General features: G+C 42.4%; 1 protein-coding gene across 1 annotated transcript in view; it reads left to right on the top strand.

Annotated features, from left to right (window-relative positions):
* LOC135818934 (neurogenic locus notch homolog protein 2-like) overlaps positions 1 to 16,414 on the top strand; it is a 32,968-nt gene that overhangs the window by 7,184 nt on the left and 9,370 nt on the right. The window contains exons 5-13 of the mRNA XM_065332114.1: positions 252 to 329; positions 2,454 to 2,537; positions 4,783 to 4,931; positions 7,788 to 7,920; positions 10,506 to 10,592; positions 12,468 to 12,647; positions 13,202 to 13,366; positions 14,752 to 14,900; positions 15,691 to 15,829. Coding sequence (XP_065188186.1) covers positions 252 to 329; positions 2,454 to 2,537; positions 4,783 to 4,931; positions 7,788 to 7,920; positions 10,506 to 10,592; positions 12,468 to 12,647; positions 13,202 to 13,366; positions 14,752 to 14,900; positions 15,691 to 15,829 — 1,164 coding nt within the window. The remainder of the gene's footprint in view (positions 1 to 251; positions 330 to 2,453; positions 2,538 to 4,782; positions 4,932 to 7,787; positions 7,921 to 10,505; positions 10,593 to 12,467; positions 12,648 to 13,201; positions 13,367 to 14,751; positions 14,901 to 15,690; positions 15,830 to 16,414) is intronic.

Here is a 16,414-nt window from a genome sequence, read left to right as displayed (position 1 = left end):
GTTTTGCCAATTCACTTGTCCAAACAAAATGCTTCTATTATAATTAATTATACAGTCAACTTTGCGTATGACGACACTCGGCGGGGCATACTGCACACTAGCATATTGATGGACATTTTTGGGATTCCGTTTTTGAATTCATATGCACTATATGTATTATAACCTTGAAGAAAAAGTCCTTGGATTCTATCCCCACTGCATGTCCGTGCTCTCATTGCTCTGTATACTCACTTTTTTTCTCCATGTGTAAGATTGGGATGAGTGCAGCACTGATCCATGTCCTCAAGGAGAAATCTGTGTCAATGGCAAAGGGACTTACAAGTGTGAAGGTAGGCTACGTGATCTGCTGTTTGTTCGAGGAACGGTCTTGCCTGGGCGCTCATTGAAATGATTTTCAGGAGTAGATAAGATTTGAGTATGGCTACTGTAGAGATTGGATCGAGCAATATTATTACCGATCCGGAGGGCGGATATTGTCTGGCTCTCGGGTCAGGAGCGTCAACATTAGCGAATCTCGAGACGTCGGCGAGAGCTCCACGAAGAGTTGTCTAAAGCAGTGATTTTCAGAGAATATTGTGCATGCAGGTACTAAGGAGACGGAAAGTAAGTAACGCCATTGTTACAATGTGGCGATCGGGGAGTTGTTTACATAAAAGGAGCAAACTTTGAGCGAAATCGGAAATTATTATTATTATTATTATTATTATTAGACACAATCTCATAGCATGTGACAAGCATAGCTAATGCAGGGACAGAATCCCCTGAGACAAGGGCGTTGAGCCAGCCACGGCAATAGTAAGCTAGGAAAACAAAGCAAATATGAAACTGGCCATGTCCGAAAATATTTGGTGGTTAAAGATGTTGACTATTAATCCTTTGAAGACCGAGCACGAGCTAACTCGTCCAAATAATGTACGCTGTATTTACTAAGACGAGTAAACTCGTTCTGACAGTGCATACATTTGTACAGTGCATATAAACCAGTGTTCAAATTATCGCAACTCTGCTGTCCTTTCTCTAATCTCCGCAAATGATAGGCCGTTGGAACATTGCCTCCTTTTAACCCCTGGTGGACTTCATTCACCCAGCAGGACAGTTTGGTCCCAAAACGCTGCGTTCCTTCGATATGCTCCAAATTAAAATAATCGGAAAAATATTCGCTAAGTATTCAAACAAGGTACAAGAACGATGGGCCACCGCTGCACACCACAACAAAGCGCAGCCGAACCAACTATCTTCGCAAACCGATTCAAGTTACCTAGTAAATTATTTAGCTATCCAACTTTCAACTGACGACTTGCTGAGTCCCTCGAACGAGTCGATCCATTTAAACTGTCCAAAGGCGGCCATTCCGAAGGCCATCTTCAAGGGCGAGGCTAAGTTTTGAAATATGGGGTAGACCACCACCATAGCCTGCTATAACATGTCCCCAAGCACCGACAAGACTTTAGTGGTCTTGAATATATTTATTCACAAATATCATTTGAGAAAAAATTTCAAATTTCTCTCCCACAGTCATGCACTAGCTGAATTCAACGACGTGGCAGGAAAGCACCCGCGGAGCGCCTACATATGCCCTTTCGCTTCCAGCACTTAGAAACCATGGGAATAACCCCTACGCTCCCGGAAACTCGAATGAAAGCCGCTGCGAAGAGTCACTTGCTGATCAACAGCTCAACAAGACGAGAAAGAAGAACTGCTCCACCACAACAAATCAGCGAAACAGTGGCGCAAGATGGCCCGCACAATTCTCCTGTCCTGGGAAGCTAGTGCAAGGTTTTGCAAAGCCCCTGAGCGCTTGAATTTTGTGCGGTCGCCGCTTAGTGCCATGACAAACTAGCCGTTGGCTCGTGGGATGTAAGAAAAACCATTGAGCTCGATATGTGGGCCAAAAGCGGATTTCTCTTACATGCGTGGCTGCAGCGCATTCAACTACTCAAAGATATGTGTGGTGATCATGTTAACACTACTCAGCTGGCGAAATGATGCCGCCATGACGCTTTCATCTTCGGTCCATCGTTTTTTTGCTCTTTGCTTTGCATCCCAACAAATTCCTCTATTTTAATGTCGAAGTGTATCCCGGTTCTCCCTTTTCCGTAGTTCGATGAATTATGTTTATGCTTGGTTTACGACACAAATAAACCGCATCCGAACTATTAGGCCCATATCAGCGAAATTGCCCTTATATTGCCCGTGTTTTCTGAATTCTGAAGTGTCTTTCGGCCTATAATTAACGTGAATGACGGTGTTTGGAACTTTTTTAAATGAATATTGCATTAAAATGCAAGATTCATTTTTGAACCATTTGACACCTGGATTACCCATGATTATGGTGCACTGCATGTATTCTCAACAAGTCTAGATTTTTTTGTGCTTGCCTCAGATTCGTTAGAAAGATAACCATTTTCACGTCTATAAATCGTGTCTTGTTTTCTATGTTGCATGCGAGATAGATCGAAATGAGTGTGAGGACTCGCCAGATGTTTGCGATCCAGGTTTCAATTGTACAAACACCATTGGAAGTTATATGTGTCGTGGTAAGTGTCGCAAGCGGCGTTCATTGAAATGTTTATCAGGCCTTCAACTGGAATATTCTTTACGACGAACCTTTACATTGTTTTCATTATTCTATTTGCTTTAAAAAGAATTTTGTATTGCTCCTTTCGTGGGAGCTTGCGCTATTCCTGCCGACTTGAATTCTCACTTGCAAGCTCCCACGTAGGGAGCAACACACAATTCCTCATTTATCGCGAAGTCACACCAACGTCTTCTTCACCTTTGGCAAATACCCACTCTCATGAGTGACCACACCTTCAACAGTACCATCAAGAGTCCATACCCCCCCCCCCCCCGGGGGGTATGTACTCTTGGTACCACATTAATAACACCCCTGCCATTTCCCATGTAGCGCTGCACCTTTCCCTAAAAGAAGTACTAGTCTGATTTTCATATCTATCGCCTGAAGAGACATCACAAAAGTAAATAACCAGTATGCATTGACGTAATGTCTACGTAACTTCGGCCTAAGGTAATCACCATGGAAATCACCATAACTACAAGATACTGATACAGACAGGAGGCTTATCAGGTAAAGATATACCACAAAGTTAGGTCAGGCGGCTGGTGATAATATGCCTCTTGAATCCGGCAACCCCCGATTACAACTTGACCATTCCCTTTTGCGGATCATTCCTTTCATAGGATTTAGCCACAAAAAGCAATTAGAATAACAAGAATGATTTAAATGTTGAGAGGAGCATGCGTACCCCATTTAACTTCCTTAGTTTTCCCCCGCTATGATAAGAAGTTGAGCAGTTGAAGTAAAAGATTATTCCATACGACTAACGATTACATGTACAGTAAGTATCGTTTATAAAGTGACCGGATATAATGATATACCGGTTATAGTGATAGAACACGTCAAAATCAAAATCAAATCTGAAAAAATACAGCTAAAATATCACTATATACACTATTATCGGCTATACCGATATATCGCTTATTGTGATGGCCTTCAGGAAGCAAACCATATCAAATGTACAGGAAAATATCGCATATAATGATCAAGAGTGATCTTTCTGCATGCTAGGCCTTGGCGGATAATGCTCGAAAAGGTGGCAGATTCTGCTTTTTTTGCACCGAAATTGGCAGAACCATACAAACCTTATGGCGGGCAATTCCTCGAATTCTGCTCCATTTCTTTACCCACATACCAAACATGCATGAAACTTACCAGAAAAAGTACCGAATTCTGCCAATTTTTCTGCCGGCATTATCCGCCAAGGCCTACTGCATGCTCTTGTCCGTTTCTGGCTGTGTTGCCTCTCACGATGATGTTGCCAACTCACGTACACAGCCACTCATGTCTATTTCTGGCTCTACGCAACTCGTTGGACACCGAGTAGATCTACGATGAGTAGATCTACGATCTACGTGAGCACGGATCCAGCTCAGGCTTTTTTTGGAGTAGAACACGCTGAAGAAGCAGCCATGCCACATGATGTATCGAAGTTCTAGTACATGTACAGTCTGTACTCGTACTGCACTGCCATGCACTGCTCTGTGTCATGCACCGCCACCGGTACACAGTCCGCGGAGCATGCATGCACTTTCAGCATGCCTTTTCCAGCGTGTACGCATCATTTCATGTGCAGTCATGTGCCATGTGTCGGTCAAACATGCAAATCGGCTATAGTGATGCACCGGATATAGTGATACATTTTCGAAAATCAAAGGGGCACGTTATATCCGATATTTACTGTAGTTGTAACTGTGGGATTTAGTTTTATCTTTAGTTCACTAGTTTTTCCCTATGAATTGCTTTTGGCAATTGCTTTTGGGCAATTTTGGCACTAGGGAACCTGGGAAATGTTTCTCTCACCAATCCATTTGGATGAATCCGATCACTCTCAATAGGAACGTTATCATCCAAATTGGGTATTTTTATGCGCCCGTGATCCCATTGTTTCCAAATGGGAACATCCCTCTAACCAGCTATGTTAACCTCTGGGGTTAAACAACAACAAAAAAACACTTGCGTGACAAATCTCGAAATGAGAGAATAAATCCTTGAAGGGTCGGGATGATAAAGGGTAAGCATAATGTGAACGCACCAGCCTATATCAACCAGGACGAAAGCTAAGATATTTGGAAAGCGTCCGTCCGTTAGTTTTAAAAGGAAACTTTGCTGACAATAAAGTAATTTGAAAATTGTATGGCTTTGCTTTTGGACTGTTGCCAACATTTATTTGTTGCTGTATGTGCATTGTGGCTCCACAACAGCACCGGTATATTCCAAGATATGTGCCGAGGTGAATTTCACCATCAGGCTTGAGCAAACTGGATATGGAGATGCGGTCAACCAGTTTAGGTGTGTACTCGTGAGACGCAAAGAACATGACTCTTTGAAGAAGAATCACCGGTGCTATAGGGTAAGATGTGAAATTTGTTATATATGTAGCAGCAGTTCCAGAGAGCGGAGTCCTCCGGTTCGATAGAGTGCTCAATGCGGAAGCAGAGCAGTAACACACGAGTCGCAGAGTACCATGCGTCTGGATTGTTTTAACTAATAGTTTCATGCCAGATGGCAATCTTCAGACAATTGATCAGTTGTCTGAAGATTGCCATCTGGCATGAAACTATTAGTTAAAACAATCCAGACGCGTGGTACTTATGGTGGATATGAAATTTCGGGGAACTTTACTTAAGGCGCGATCACTCTGCGACCATGAGGACGCGTCCATGTGTCAGCAAAACCCAGAAACGTGGCAGTCGTGCTCGCACTAGGTCTCGTACACACGTACACGTGAAGTTGTCGCACAAACTTTACGAATTGCAGTTCGTATCCAAAAGAGTTCGTGCGTTTCCAAATAAAGTTGTGGCCCGTTTGGATGTAATTTTCGCATGTTGCATGTCGGTGGAAGTGCCTCGTGGCTCGTATTCTTGAAGTCGACGAAAATAATTCATACAATCATGTAGGTATGGACTCTTGAGGGGCTGATATCCAAGCGCTATGGCTTTCCTGGCCTCGTCGTCAGAGCAAGTGCCAGTGCAGTGGAAATTCCCGTTGTTGTAAGGCCTCTTTTGCGGGCAAAGCAAAGCACAATCATCACCATGTATCAGTACAATGAGTAGTTAAACCCAACACGAATAAAAAATAATAAATAATAAATACTTGGGCCGGCTCATCGCAATTGTCGCTTATCTCCTCCGCACTTTTTGACAGGTAAAACCCAGTCCAATCACGATATCTAACTTACTTTTGCTTGGGAGGTTGTGATGGCAAGATCAAATGAGGCACCAAAGAAAAAATGATCGCGACTAGCCCTTTGATTCGCGATGTGTTCGACTTTTTTGGGAAGTGGAAATCTGGCCATTCACTGTCTGTGTTGCCAAAAAAGCCAAGCGCAGCGACCCGAAGACCGGAACTGTAGCAGGGGCAACTGACATCCTGGAGAGCGTGACGGGCACGCGTGCACGGCAGAGGAGTATGAGCCGTATGCTGAAGAGGAAAGGTGTTTTCGATGCGATGCACGCATGCGAGGGAAGTTTTGGTTGTTCCTTTTGTTCCTTCGTGGACCTGGCAGCAGCATTACAAGAGTCGTCGTCAGCGTATCCAGTGGAGCGTATGACAGCTGTCTGGAGAGGCCTGTATGCCTCATTCGAAGGCTTTGTTGAAACACACTGTGGTGACACAGAGGTCACACTGCCCACGGTTCCTTCAACTGTTCAAGCACCGAAGTGACAGACACAACTGTTCCTTTTCCATTGCTGCCATACGACACTCGACAGGCTGACAAAGCAAGAGATACTGTATCAGTTTACGCCAGCAGCAAGACACCAGCAATTTAATGTCAGCCCATGTAACGGCGGCAGCTCGAGTGATGGAGAGTTAAATATAGCGTCTGGACCTGTAGGAGTGTGAGTGCAAGAGCGCTCCTTCGCTGATTTATTTCATGCATTTTGCTTACCTTGCTTCCCTTCTATGACTCGCTTCACCTGATTCCAGGGCTGAATTTTGTTTCTTGTGGCGGAGAGTATTCATGTATCATGCTTCCTCACTATGCCCATTGAAAATTTCACAGAGCGGCAACAAAACTCCTGTTCTTAGTGGCGATAGATAAGCGACAATTGCGATGAGCCGGACCAAGTATGATGAAGAAAGGAAAAGGACAACATGTTACGAGTTCAAATAATAAATAATAAACAGTTCGCGTGCAAGGCAGCAAATGCTCACCTTTCCGCTTCTGTCTCTTTTGAGCTCTGCTACATGTGATGGTTGTGAAAAAAGGAAAAAAAACCTCGAGAGAAATGAATGTGCACAACCCGATAGAGACTATTGGTGCTTGCACTCCGTTTCCCACACGCGCACGGATACCACCCCGCACGCACACTAGCACACGCATGCGGGTACTTACATACACCGATCTCCATAAACACCTCTATTCGGTTGTGCACTTTCATTGAACGAGTACACTGTAGAAATTGGTCACTGACCCGATCAACTGATAACGAAGCAACTAAAAACAAAATTGACATTGTCCAAAAAGGGCAAAGAATGCATATAATTATGGCGGTGCGTGCGTGCAGGACCGCAACTACAAATTAAAATGTGCAAATGTCGAGGATGACATCGACAACCGCCGAGTTTCATGAATCAACATACTGGAATTTGAGAAATTGAGCATACTTCAGGCCAAGGTTGTACACAAATACGCTTCACGTCTACGATCATGTTGCCGCCAAGACGTGGCACACCTCTCTGGAGGTCGCCGTCACGATTTGAAACGTGGCCGCGGCGTTTTGGTCAAGGACCGCCTATCGTGGGGTTGACAGCTCTTGTACGTGCTGACGTCCATGCATGTGTAGACATTTTCCTTTCAATTGATATTTTGCCTATGCATGTATCCTATTTTAAATAACACCAATGTAATGTTTATATTGCTCAGTTGAACCAATAGTATGATGAAAAAATACCGCCACATCTAGGTTTTGATGTTCCGAGCCTTGTAGGTTTTTTGCTAATAAAAGGCGGATAGGCTGAGAGGGGAGTTATTAGTAGTTGTGGTGCCGTTGTCGTACCTGTGGAAAGTATTGCGAAAACATAAGCGTGAAAGTTGTTCCTTAACGAAGTTGAATACTCCACCTGGTTCACTGCCGGATGCCAATGCTGAGACATTTGTTCTGATCCTGTCTAGCAGGAATCTAACTGTAAAACGTACATTGGTACCCTCAATGTTACTTCTGCCGTTCTCAACTTTAATTCTGCAATCTTTACCTCTATCCAGGAACTATTAGGAGACCTCCAGGGAAAGATTGCCGCAATCTGGTTGTCCGGGAAAACACTCATCAATCTCAAAAGTGGAAATGCAAGTGAAGGGCAAAACCAAAAGGCCCAGGGTGCCGGTATCTGCCGTTCAAGTGAGTGTTAACTTCTTTGTTACTGAAGCGTATGCTGTAAAGATGCAAGAGATATCTCTTCTACGTGATAGTTCTTGTCTCGGTGTGGGTGCAAGATTGAAGAAGGTTATAAGGGGCAACGTGAAACAAATGCTCCCGCCCTAGAAAATGACATGCGGCGTCATGATGTGTTCCATTACCTCATTTAACGCCTATCACATTATTTTGGTAGGGTGCAAAGGAACGCGACGTATGGATCAACTATATTAAAGGGCCCTGCTTGCAAACTTGTTACAGTATAGAATAGTTGGTTCAAACCTCGTTCCCTTATGTTTTCTTCTATTTTATTTTAAGTTAAAACTGTGAAATTATAATTAATAATAGCTATGAAAAGTATGAATGCCGCAGACATCACCACGCAACATGACAATTTGTTCAAGGTTTGATTTTGTGTGTTTCCAAAATCGATTTTCACGCTCCGGTCATCAGTGGAAATACGGAACTAAAGAGATCAAGGGAAAAACAAAGGTTAAAAATCCAAAGACGTGTGACTCATGACGGGTAACTTGTGGTAAATATTCCAAAATGTGAGAACTGAAATAAAGAGTAAGTGTGACAAACGGGCATGAACAGTGCAGAATCAACTCATGAACACGGGTTGCAAACTCACGAAAATAACCTAAGTGCAAAACATGTTCTTTTTGCTTACACAAATCGGGCTTATGCGACGAATACAAACAGCTTCAAGGACCTTCAACTGCTGGACATAACGGGCACGACACAGTACAGAGAAGTGGGAATCATCATACACACTCAAACAATCGGGACGAGATAACAAATGCAAGTACACAGCTAACTTCTTACGAATTTCACCCTCATCAGCTCCATCACCTTCCCTGCCACCTGACTCCTCCTCGTCCGTTTTATCACCATTACCACCAGCCGTCTCATCGTCATCCGCCTCGTCATCACCCGCCTCGTCGTCATCTGTATCCTCGCCGTCATCCGCCTCGTCGTCATCTGTATTCTCGTCATCCGCCGCATCATCACCCAACTCATATTCACCACCAGTCAGTCGTCTGATACCATCCATGTTCTCCTTCCTACGTCTGTCCCGTGCCACTGTCCTTACCTCATCAGTAGATGGAGCTGATGAGGGTGAAATTCGTAAGAAGTCAGCTGTGTACTTGCATTTGTTATCTCGTCCCGATTGTTTGAGTGTGTATGATGATTCCCACTTCTCTGTACTGTGTCGTGCCCGTTATGTCCAGCAGCTGAAGGTCCTTGAAGCTGTTTGTATTCGTACGCATAAGCCCGATTTGTGTAAGCAAAAAGAACATGTTTTAGCACTTAGGGTATTTTCGTGAGTTTACACCCCGTGTTCATGAGTTGTTTCTGCACTGTTCATGCCCGTTTGTCACACTTACTCTTTATTTTAGTTCTCGCATTTTGGAATACTTACCACAAGTTACCCGTCATGTGTCACACTTCTTTGGATTTTTAACCTTTGGTTTTCCCTTGATCTCTTTAGTTCCGTATTTCCACTGATGATCGGAGCGTGAAAATCGATTTTGGAAACACACAAAACCAAACCTTGAACAAATTGTCATGTTGCGTGGTGATGTCTGCGGCATTCATACTTTTCATAGCTATTATTAAACTTTTATCTCCACGTAGATTATTTGTAAATTATAATTACCGTACATTTATTTTAAATGGAAACATTGAAAATGGTCGGACACACGTAACTTATTTATGCGTTAGAGTCCGCCAACTAAACCAGATTTTGCGCAGTCAGACGTGCACAATGAACCTTCCCTACCGTTTCCAGGTTTCCATTTAATGTTTTGCTTGGCTCACCATCTTCGCGAGGTTAATTATTTTTCAAATTATTTTAATAATTTTGATAACCGCAATCAATAAGACAAGCTGAATCGACATTAATTTTGTGTACACTTTATTCATGCAATGTAAAACGGTGGAGACAGTTTGCAATAAAAGGATGAAAAAATGAAGAAATAGTGTAGAGAACAATTAAGGATTCAAACATGTTTTCGTACAACACTCATCAGGAATCGGCGTTGTACTAACGGACACTGAAACAAAAACAAAATTAATATTGATATGCTTTGCTTATTCAATAGGGCTAGCCGGTCTTGCATTTCTGGAAACTCATTTCACGTGCATTGTATGTTGTGAAGAGCTTTGAAATTGTTCACTTTCTGCCATTGGGCCCCCAATATGGAGAATCTTCCCTTTCACAACAGTTAAGGTGAATAAATTCTTGTTTTGCATGTGGATTATTTCTACCTTCTGCAATTTTCTGTTTAAATTCTGAGTATCTAACCAATTGTATGAGCACTAGGGTTAGCCGCTTCATTGGTTTGCGCAGGCTACACTAGCCAATGTTGACTATCAGGAATTGTGAGTTTCACATTCATAACATTTATATGATGGCAGTGGTCCGTTCCCAAGACTATGTCAAGTACAACAGTCAGGGGGGGGGGGGAGCGAGGGGTTTTGTTTTGTATTTGCTGAATTCTCTGCTAGCTTTACTGATTAAATACTTTAAAGTGTTTTATCCAATTTCCCTGCTATTTTTGTAGAACAGAAGGTTTGCCGCCCAAATCCATGCGGTATTAACGCAGAATGCATAGAAGCACGGGCAATCGGTGCTCTTCATCGCTGTGAGAGTAAGTTTCGCTTTGCTGCTTGTTTTGGCTTTGAGAGTATTAACGTCTAGGAATGTTGCATTGCTGTTAGTATTGTGTTTCAGAACAAATTTGAAGAATAGAACTGTTCGGTATTAGGCACTACTACAAAGTCATGATTTCGGAAAACTTATTAAATTTTTTCATTAAAGAGTTGGTGGACAAGCCGTTGATTATTCACTCTCATTGTAATATCAAAAAGTATTCTTTCTAGACCAAAGAGTGGTATATTTGATAACATTTAATAACGATAGAAATTTTTACAATACTTCTCCAGACGTTTCGTTGTTCTGAACAACATCGTCAGAGGGTAAAGAAGAATCTTTATCCACTGACGATGTTGTTCAGAACAACGAAACGTCTGGAGAAGTATCGTTAAAATTTCTATCGTTATTAAATGTTATCAAATATACCACTCTTTGGTCTAGAAAAAAATACTTTTTGATGATATTTTTCATTGCTATCAGGTTCGGCCTCATTTCCTCTGTGCTGCGCTGATGAGTCCACTAAGGACAAAAAAGTTCTATCCGCAGATTGACTCACAAATTCCACATCATTTCACTGGGGTGAATAATGCAGTATGGATTGTTTTCGGTCTCAAAAGAATACTTTCTATCGTTATTAAAGATACATTTAATAACGATAGAATTTTTTACGATACTTCTCCAGACGTTTCGTTCTTCTGAACAACATCGTCAGTGGATAAAGAAGAATCTTTATCCACTGACGATGTTGTTCAGAACAACGAAACGTCTGGAGAAGTATCGTAAAAATTTCTATCGTTATTAAATGTTATCAAATATACCACTCTTTGGTCTAGAAAGAATACTTTTTGATATTATTTTTCATTGCTATCAGGTTCGGCCTCATTTCCTCTGTGCTGCGCTGATGAGTCCACTAAGGACAAAAAAAGTCCAATCCGCAGATTGACTCACAAATTCCACATCATTTCACTGGGGTGAATAATGCAGTATGGATTGTTTTCGGTCTCAAAAGAATACTTTCAAGCCTTCTCGTTAGGTAATTACAGGCAAATGGACATGAACAAAAACAGTGGACTAAAACAGTAAACATGTTTCTGAAGCTGTGTGTATTCACACAAAAAATTCAACCTTTGAAAAGAGAAGTAAATTTGATAAACAGTTAGACTATTAGTTAGGTCGTCAAAAACTCGTTCGTTATGCCCATTGGTGGTCTCTTGTTGTCACACCACATTTCACGATTGTTGGGTTTTCTCGCACTTGCACCTTTCTGGCTTTATTGCTTTATGTATATGTATAGGTCACGCATCTTCACTGGTTTTTTAAAGCTATCTTCTGCTTGGCACTGTTTATCACCTCCTTATTGTACTGAATCCACTGTTCTTGTTGTACCTTTCCCTTTGCCTGTATTTCACCTGACGAGAAGGCTTGAAAGTATACTTGTGAAAAAGAAAACTTTCATAATGTTCGAGAAGACCCTTAAGAGAGCATGTGTGAGAATACCAAAGTATATTATGTGGAAGTGAATCTCTCCGATTTCGCTCAAAATGTGCTGGAGGTTCCCTTTGGGGTGTGGATCGACGGTGCAAAGCCCGCGGAAAAGTTTCTTTTAAAACTTCTATTCAGACATTCCTACTAATATCGGCACCCAATTCACTTTGGACTTCAATTTACAATACCTGACTTCATCTGTAGCTCGTTAACACAAACTGGTATCCCTCTCTGCATTCACCAAGCTAGGGTCAGGGCCATAATTATCTTCTTGGTGTGAAGATACCCTTCTTGGGTATGTTGGGGTTGCTCGTATGTGACAATATGCGTGTTTTGACAGCTAGCTGATGTAACGAGCTCTTTTTTGCATGTTGCCTTTTTGCAGGATCACACTGCGGCGCGATTGAGATATCCAACGGTTCACTAGCAAGGACGAAAGTAGATATATCCGCCGAACCCATCCCATCCGTCGAACCCATCTGCGAAGATGGATTCAGTGCATTAGGAGAAAAGGCTACTTGCCGTATAAATGGCTGGTCGTACAATGAATTCATATGTACATCAAGTAAGTCCTAGGACTAGGAGAAGCACACGAGCAGTCCATCATACCCTCCGTTTGGTAAACCGTGCTTCAAGCAAGCACCACTCTCTGCCCGGTATACAGTGTTTAAGGCACCACTCCCCCCCCCCCCCCCACCACCACCCGGGCTTAAGAGGATTGTGCACGAAGTATTTCACTTATAGTGCTCTTCAAACTAAAACCTCACCATGGATACAAACCTTTAAAGATGTCCTTTTCAAGCACGAATAAAAGCCTTGTGAACATCAGAAAGAAGGAAGAGTCAGGGTTGCTCAGGGTTAGGCAATCCAGGCCTCGACGACTACTATTTTGCTAGTATCCGATACCCCTAAAAAATTTCTTGTAGATTGTGCTGGTTGTATATATGGAAGGCAACAACCTTTAATCCATTTTCTGCAATCATCGCTCCATGGCTAAGAACAGTTCTGTATATTTTTTGTTCAAGTATGGGTAAGTATCACTTACAAATATCTGGGTTTAGATAGCTATCAAATTTAATGTAATTATCTTCTGGTGGCATGCTACGATCATTTTCGCAGGAACACAGTGCGAAGCAAAACGAATTGGCAGCGGGTCATTAGCAGAGACGCCTGTTAATCATGATGCCGAAGTAACGTGTAACAACGGCTCCTACAAGGCATATGACGCTAAGGCCACTTGCAACAAGCCTGGCTGGTCCTACTCCGAGCCCTTATGTCCACCAGGTTAGTAACAACTGTGAAACTGGGTGTCGTCATGCCAGTTGCACTACTAGTCTAGGTTGGTTGTGTTAAGCGCAGATATCCTGGTAATTCGAAGCCACTGTCTACAAACACTTTTCAGCCATCGTTTCGTGTTGACTGTTTTCCTACGTTAGGTTAGTAGTAATTTTGCAACTGGGCTTCGTCATGCCAGTTGCACTTCTAGTCTAGGATGGTTGTGTTAAGCGCAGATGTGCTTCTCATACGATGCCACCGTCTTTCACCACTTTTCAGCCATTGTTTCGTGTTGACTAATTTCCCACGTTCCCAGTGTATGGCGGTCAGCTTTGAACACTGGCATATTTGCTGAGTACTCGGCCCATATTTCTTTAGATTTTCCGTTTTGTTGCCCTTCGCGTATGCCACTGGTGAAAACTTCTACCGGTGCTGTATTTTAAATTGCTCAACACTGGAGAAACATTATGCTCACAATGGAGTATTTCGTAAAATAATCTTCTTTATACCCAGCTCATATTAACCCCACTAATTCCTGTGATCTATAACTGGTGAATATATCTCCATATTCGCCACTTTAACTTGGGGTATAGTCAACTTCGCTAATAACGACTCCGGATATAACGACAATTCGCGAATAACGACAGAATTTCCATGCCCAGAGCAAAGTTCCATCCAACTGTATTAAATACATAATAATGAGACTTCGGGTATAACGACACTTCGCGAATAAGGACACTTTTTTGATGCCCCGCCGAATGTCGTTATAAACGAAGTTGACTGTATATACTTTGCTAATAATTATTACCCACTTAGAGGTTGTAACTTTTCAACTTTCAAGGGACTTAGAAATTTTCTCTCCAATTGAAAAAGAAAAAAATTGAAGAGAAGAAAGAAGTTTCAGCAGGAATCGGACCTGCAACCATAAGACTCCCAAGCACCTATCTTGACCACCCAGCCACCAGGGTGTTGACGCAGATGTTGGTTGAAAGATACGTATTAGGTCTGGAACACGCAGTGCTACCTACATAATAATAATAGTATACTATAGTATACTGGGATACTAAAATAGCTATTTCGGACCAGTATTTCAGGCCAAAAACGAAGCTAGGTATAAATAGAATAAACACCTCTGTCTTGTGTTTATGGGAATATAAACACTGTCTATAAAAACCTCGGCTACGCCTCGGTTTTTACAGCAGTGTTTATATTCCCTTAAACACTACGACATCGGTGTTTATTCTATACGTAAATGGGGTAAAATGTTTAAACCACACATAATGTGTGTAGTGCATGAATACATTCCGTCGTAATCTCCAGCCAAAATGCCTTTGGGTTGCCCTAATTTCATTTCATTTTTGTGCTCTTTGTTCTTCTTGCTTGACCCCGTGAAGATAACCCTATTGTATGTAACTGGTACAATGTAAGCATCCATTCGGACCCAGCGCTATACGCAGATGCAATTAGTGAGTGTGAACGCCGCGATGCAACGCTATTAACGCAACAATCCTATGATGCATTGAAACAGTCCCAGTGCTCCAAGGTAGGACATGTTGGTCTAGAAATAGAAAGCCAGATAATTGATCTTTGGCATAGACAATTGTCTGTGTGTGCGTGTTTATGAGTGTGTATACGTGTGTGGATGTGTGTGTGTGTGCGTGTATGTGTGTGTGCGTGTGTGTGTGCGTGTGTATGTGTGTGTGTGCGTGCGTGTGTGTGTGTGTGTGTGTGTGTGTGTGTGTGTCGGAAAATGTCTGTCTCTGACTATTGTGTGTGGACAATCGTGAGTGATTGAGTGTTTGCATATGGGAGTGTTTGATAGTAAGTTTGTGCACAAAAATGGTATGTGTGTACGGCAATGCGAGACTGTGCGTATGAGTGAAATCGATAATTTTGGAGCGCCGAGTAGCATTTATTTATCTATGAAAGTGCACATGCCTGCATAGAACAAGAAACAGCAACAAGAAAGAACATATTGGATTACAAAAGCCATGAACATGTGTACGCCCATTTGTGTGAGTGCGAGAAATCCTCTTTTTTTGCCAGAAAAGTGACGCTTGGGTGGATGATCCCCAACCATGATCTGTTCTAACCTTGCGAATGCTAAAACAGATATAGCTCGGCCTTAGAAGGAGAACAATTCATGATGAAGTTAGGTTGTGTGTAGGGCCGCTCTCAACAGCACTCTTATCGGGACATCGTAAAAGGTTTCTTCTGTAAAAGTGAAAACCTAGCTTGAAGTGTATTTGTGAATGTATGTGTGCGTGTGCGCGTGTTTTCGTGTATGTGTGTATATGCACACGGGTGTGTTGTATTAATTGCACTTCATACAGTATATCATGTCTGGGCTAAAAATTCACAATTTGGCAACCACCTGGTTAAAGACATCACCTTCAACCGGTGTTGTTTTCACACTGGAATCTGAAAGCGTTAGCACAGGCCAATCTGCTAGCACCTTTTTTTGTGCTAAAGGTAAGCTAAATTGCAACTAGGGTTATAGTCCAGAGCTTCGTACATCTTTATAATGTGCATAAGGTCTATTGAGCTTATTATTATCATTTAGGTTTCTCACAATTGCTCGGACGTAAAAGAGAACTAGGAATGCATGGCCTTGGCCCTGGGGCAGATTTTGTGTTTTGTAGTGTCAGAAAAAAACGGTCATTACACAATAACAGGCTATTCCATGTGCAACATGCCAGAAAGTGTGTCCTCTGAAAAATGCCCTTTTGGGGGAAACGTGATTACTAAGGAGCCACTAAGATTTGAGTATGGATTCTGCAGAGATTGGAGCAGGCAATACTATTGCCGATCCAGAACGCGAATAGTGTCTGGCAACACTAGCGAATCTGGAGACGTCGACGAGGGCTCCAGGAAGAGTTGCCTAAAAGCAATGATTTTCAGAGTATATTGTGCATGCAGGTCCGGTACAAAGGAGACGGAAGGTAGGTAATTGCCATTGTTACAATGTGGCGAATGGAGAATTTTTTTGATAAAAGGAGCAGACTTTGAGCGAAATCGGTAATCTGGCCATGTCCGGTTATATTTCGTGACGACTAC

This window comes from Sycon ciliatum, chromosome 6 (assembly GCF_964019385.1).
Source record: "Sycon ciliatum chromosome 6, ocSycCili1.1, whole genome shotgun sequence".
In the NCBI taxonomy this organism is placed as follows: Eukaryota; Metazoa; Porifera; class Calcarea; order Leucosolenida; family Sycettidae; genus Sycon; species Sycon ciliatum.
Note: the sequence above shows the minus strand (reverse complement) of the source record. Positions and strands in the feature narration are given on the sequence as shown.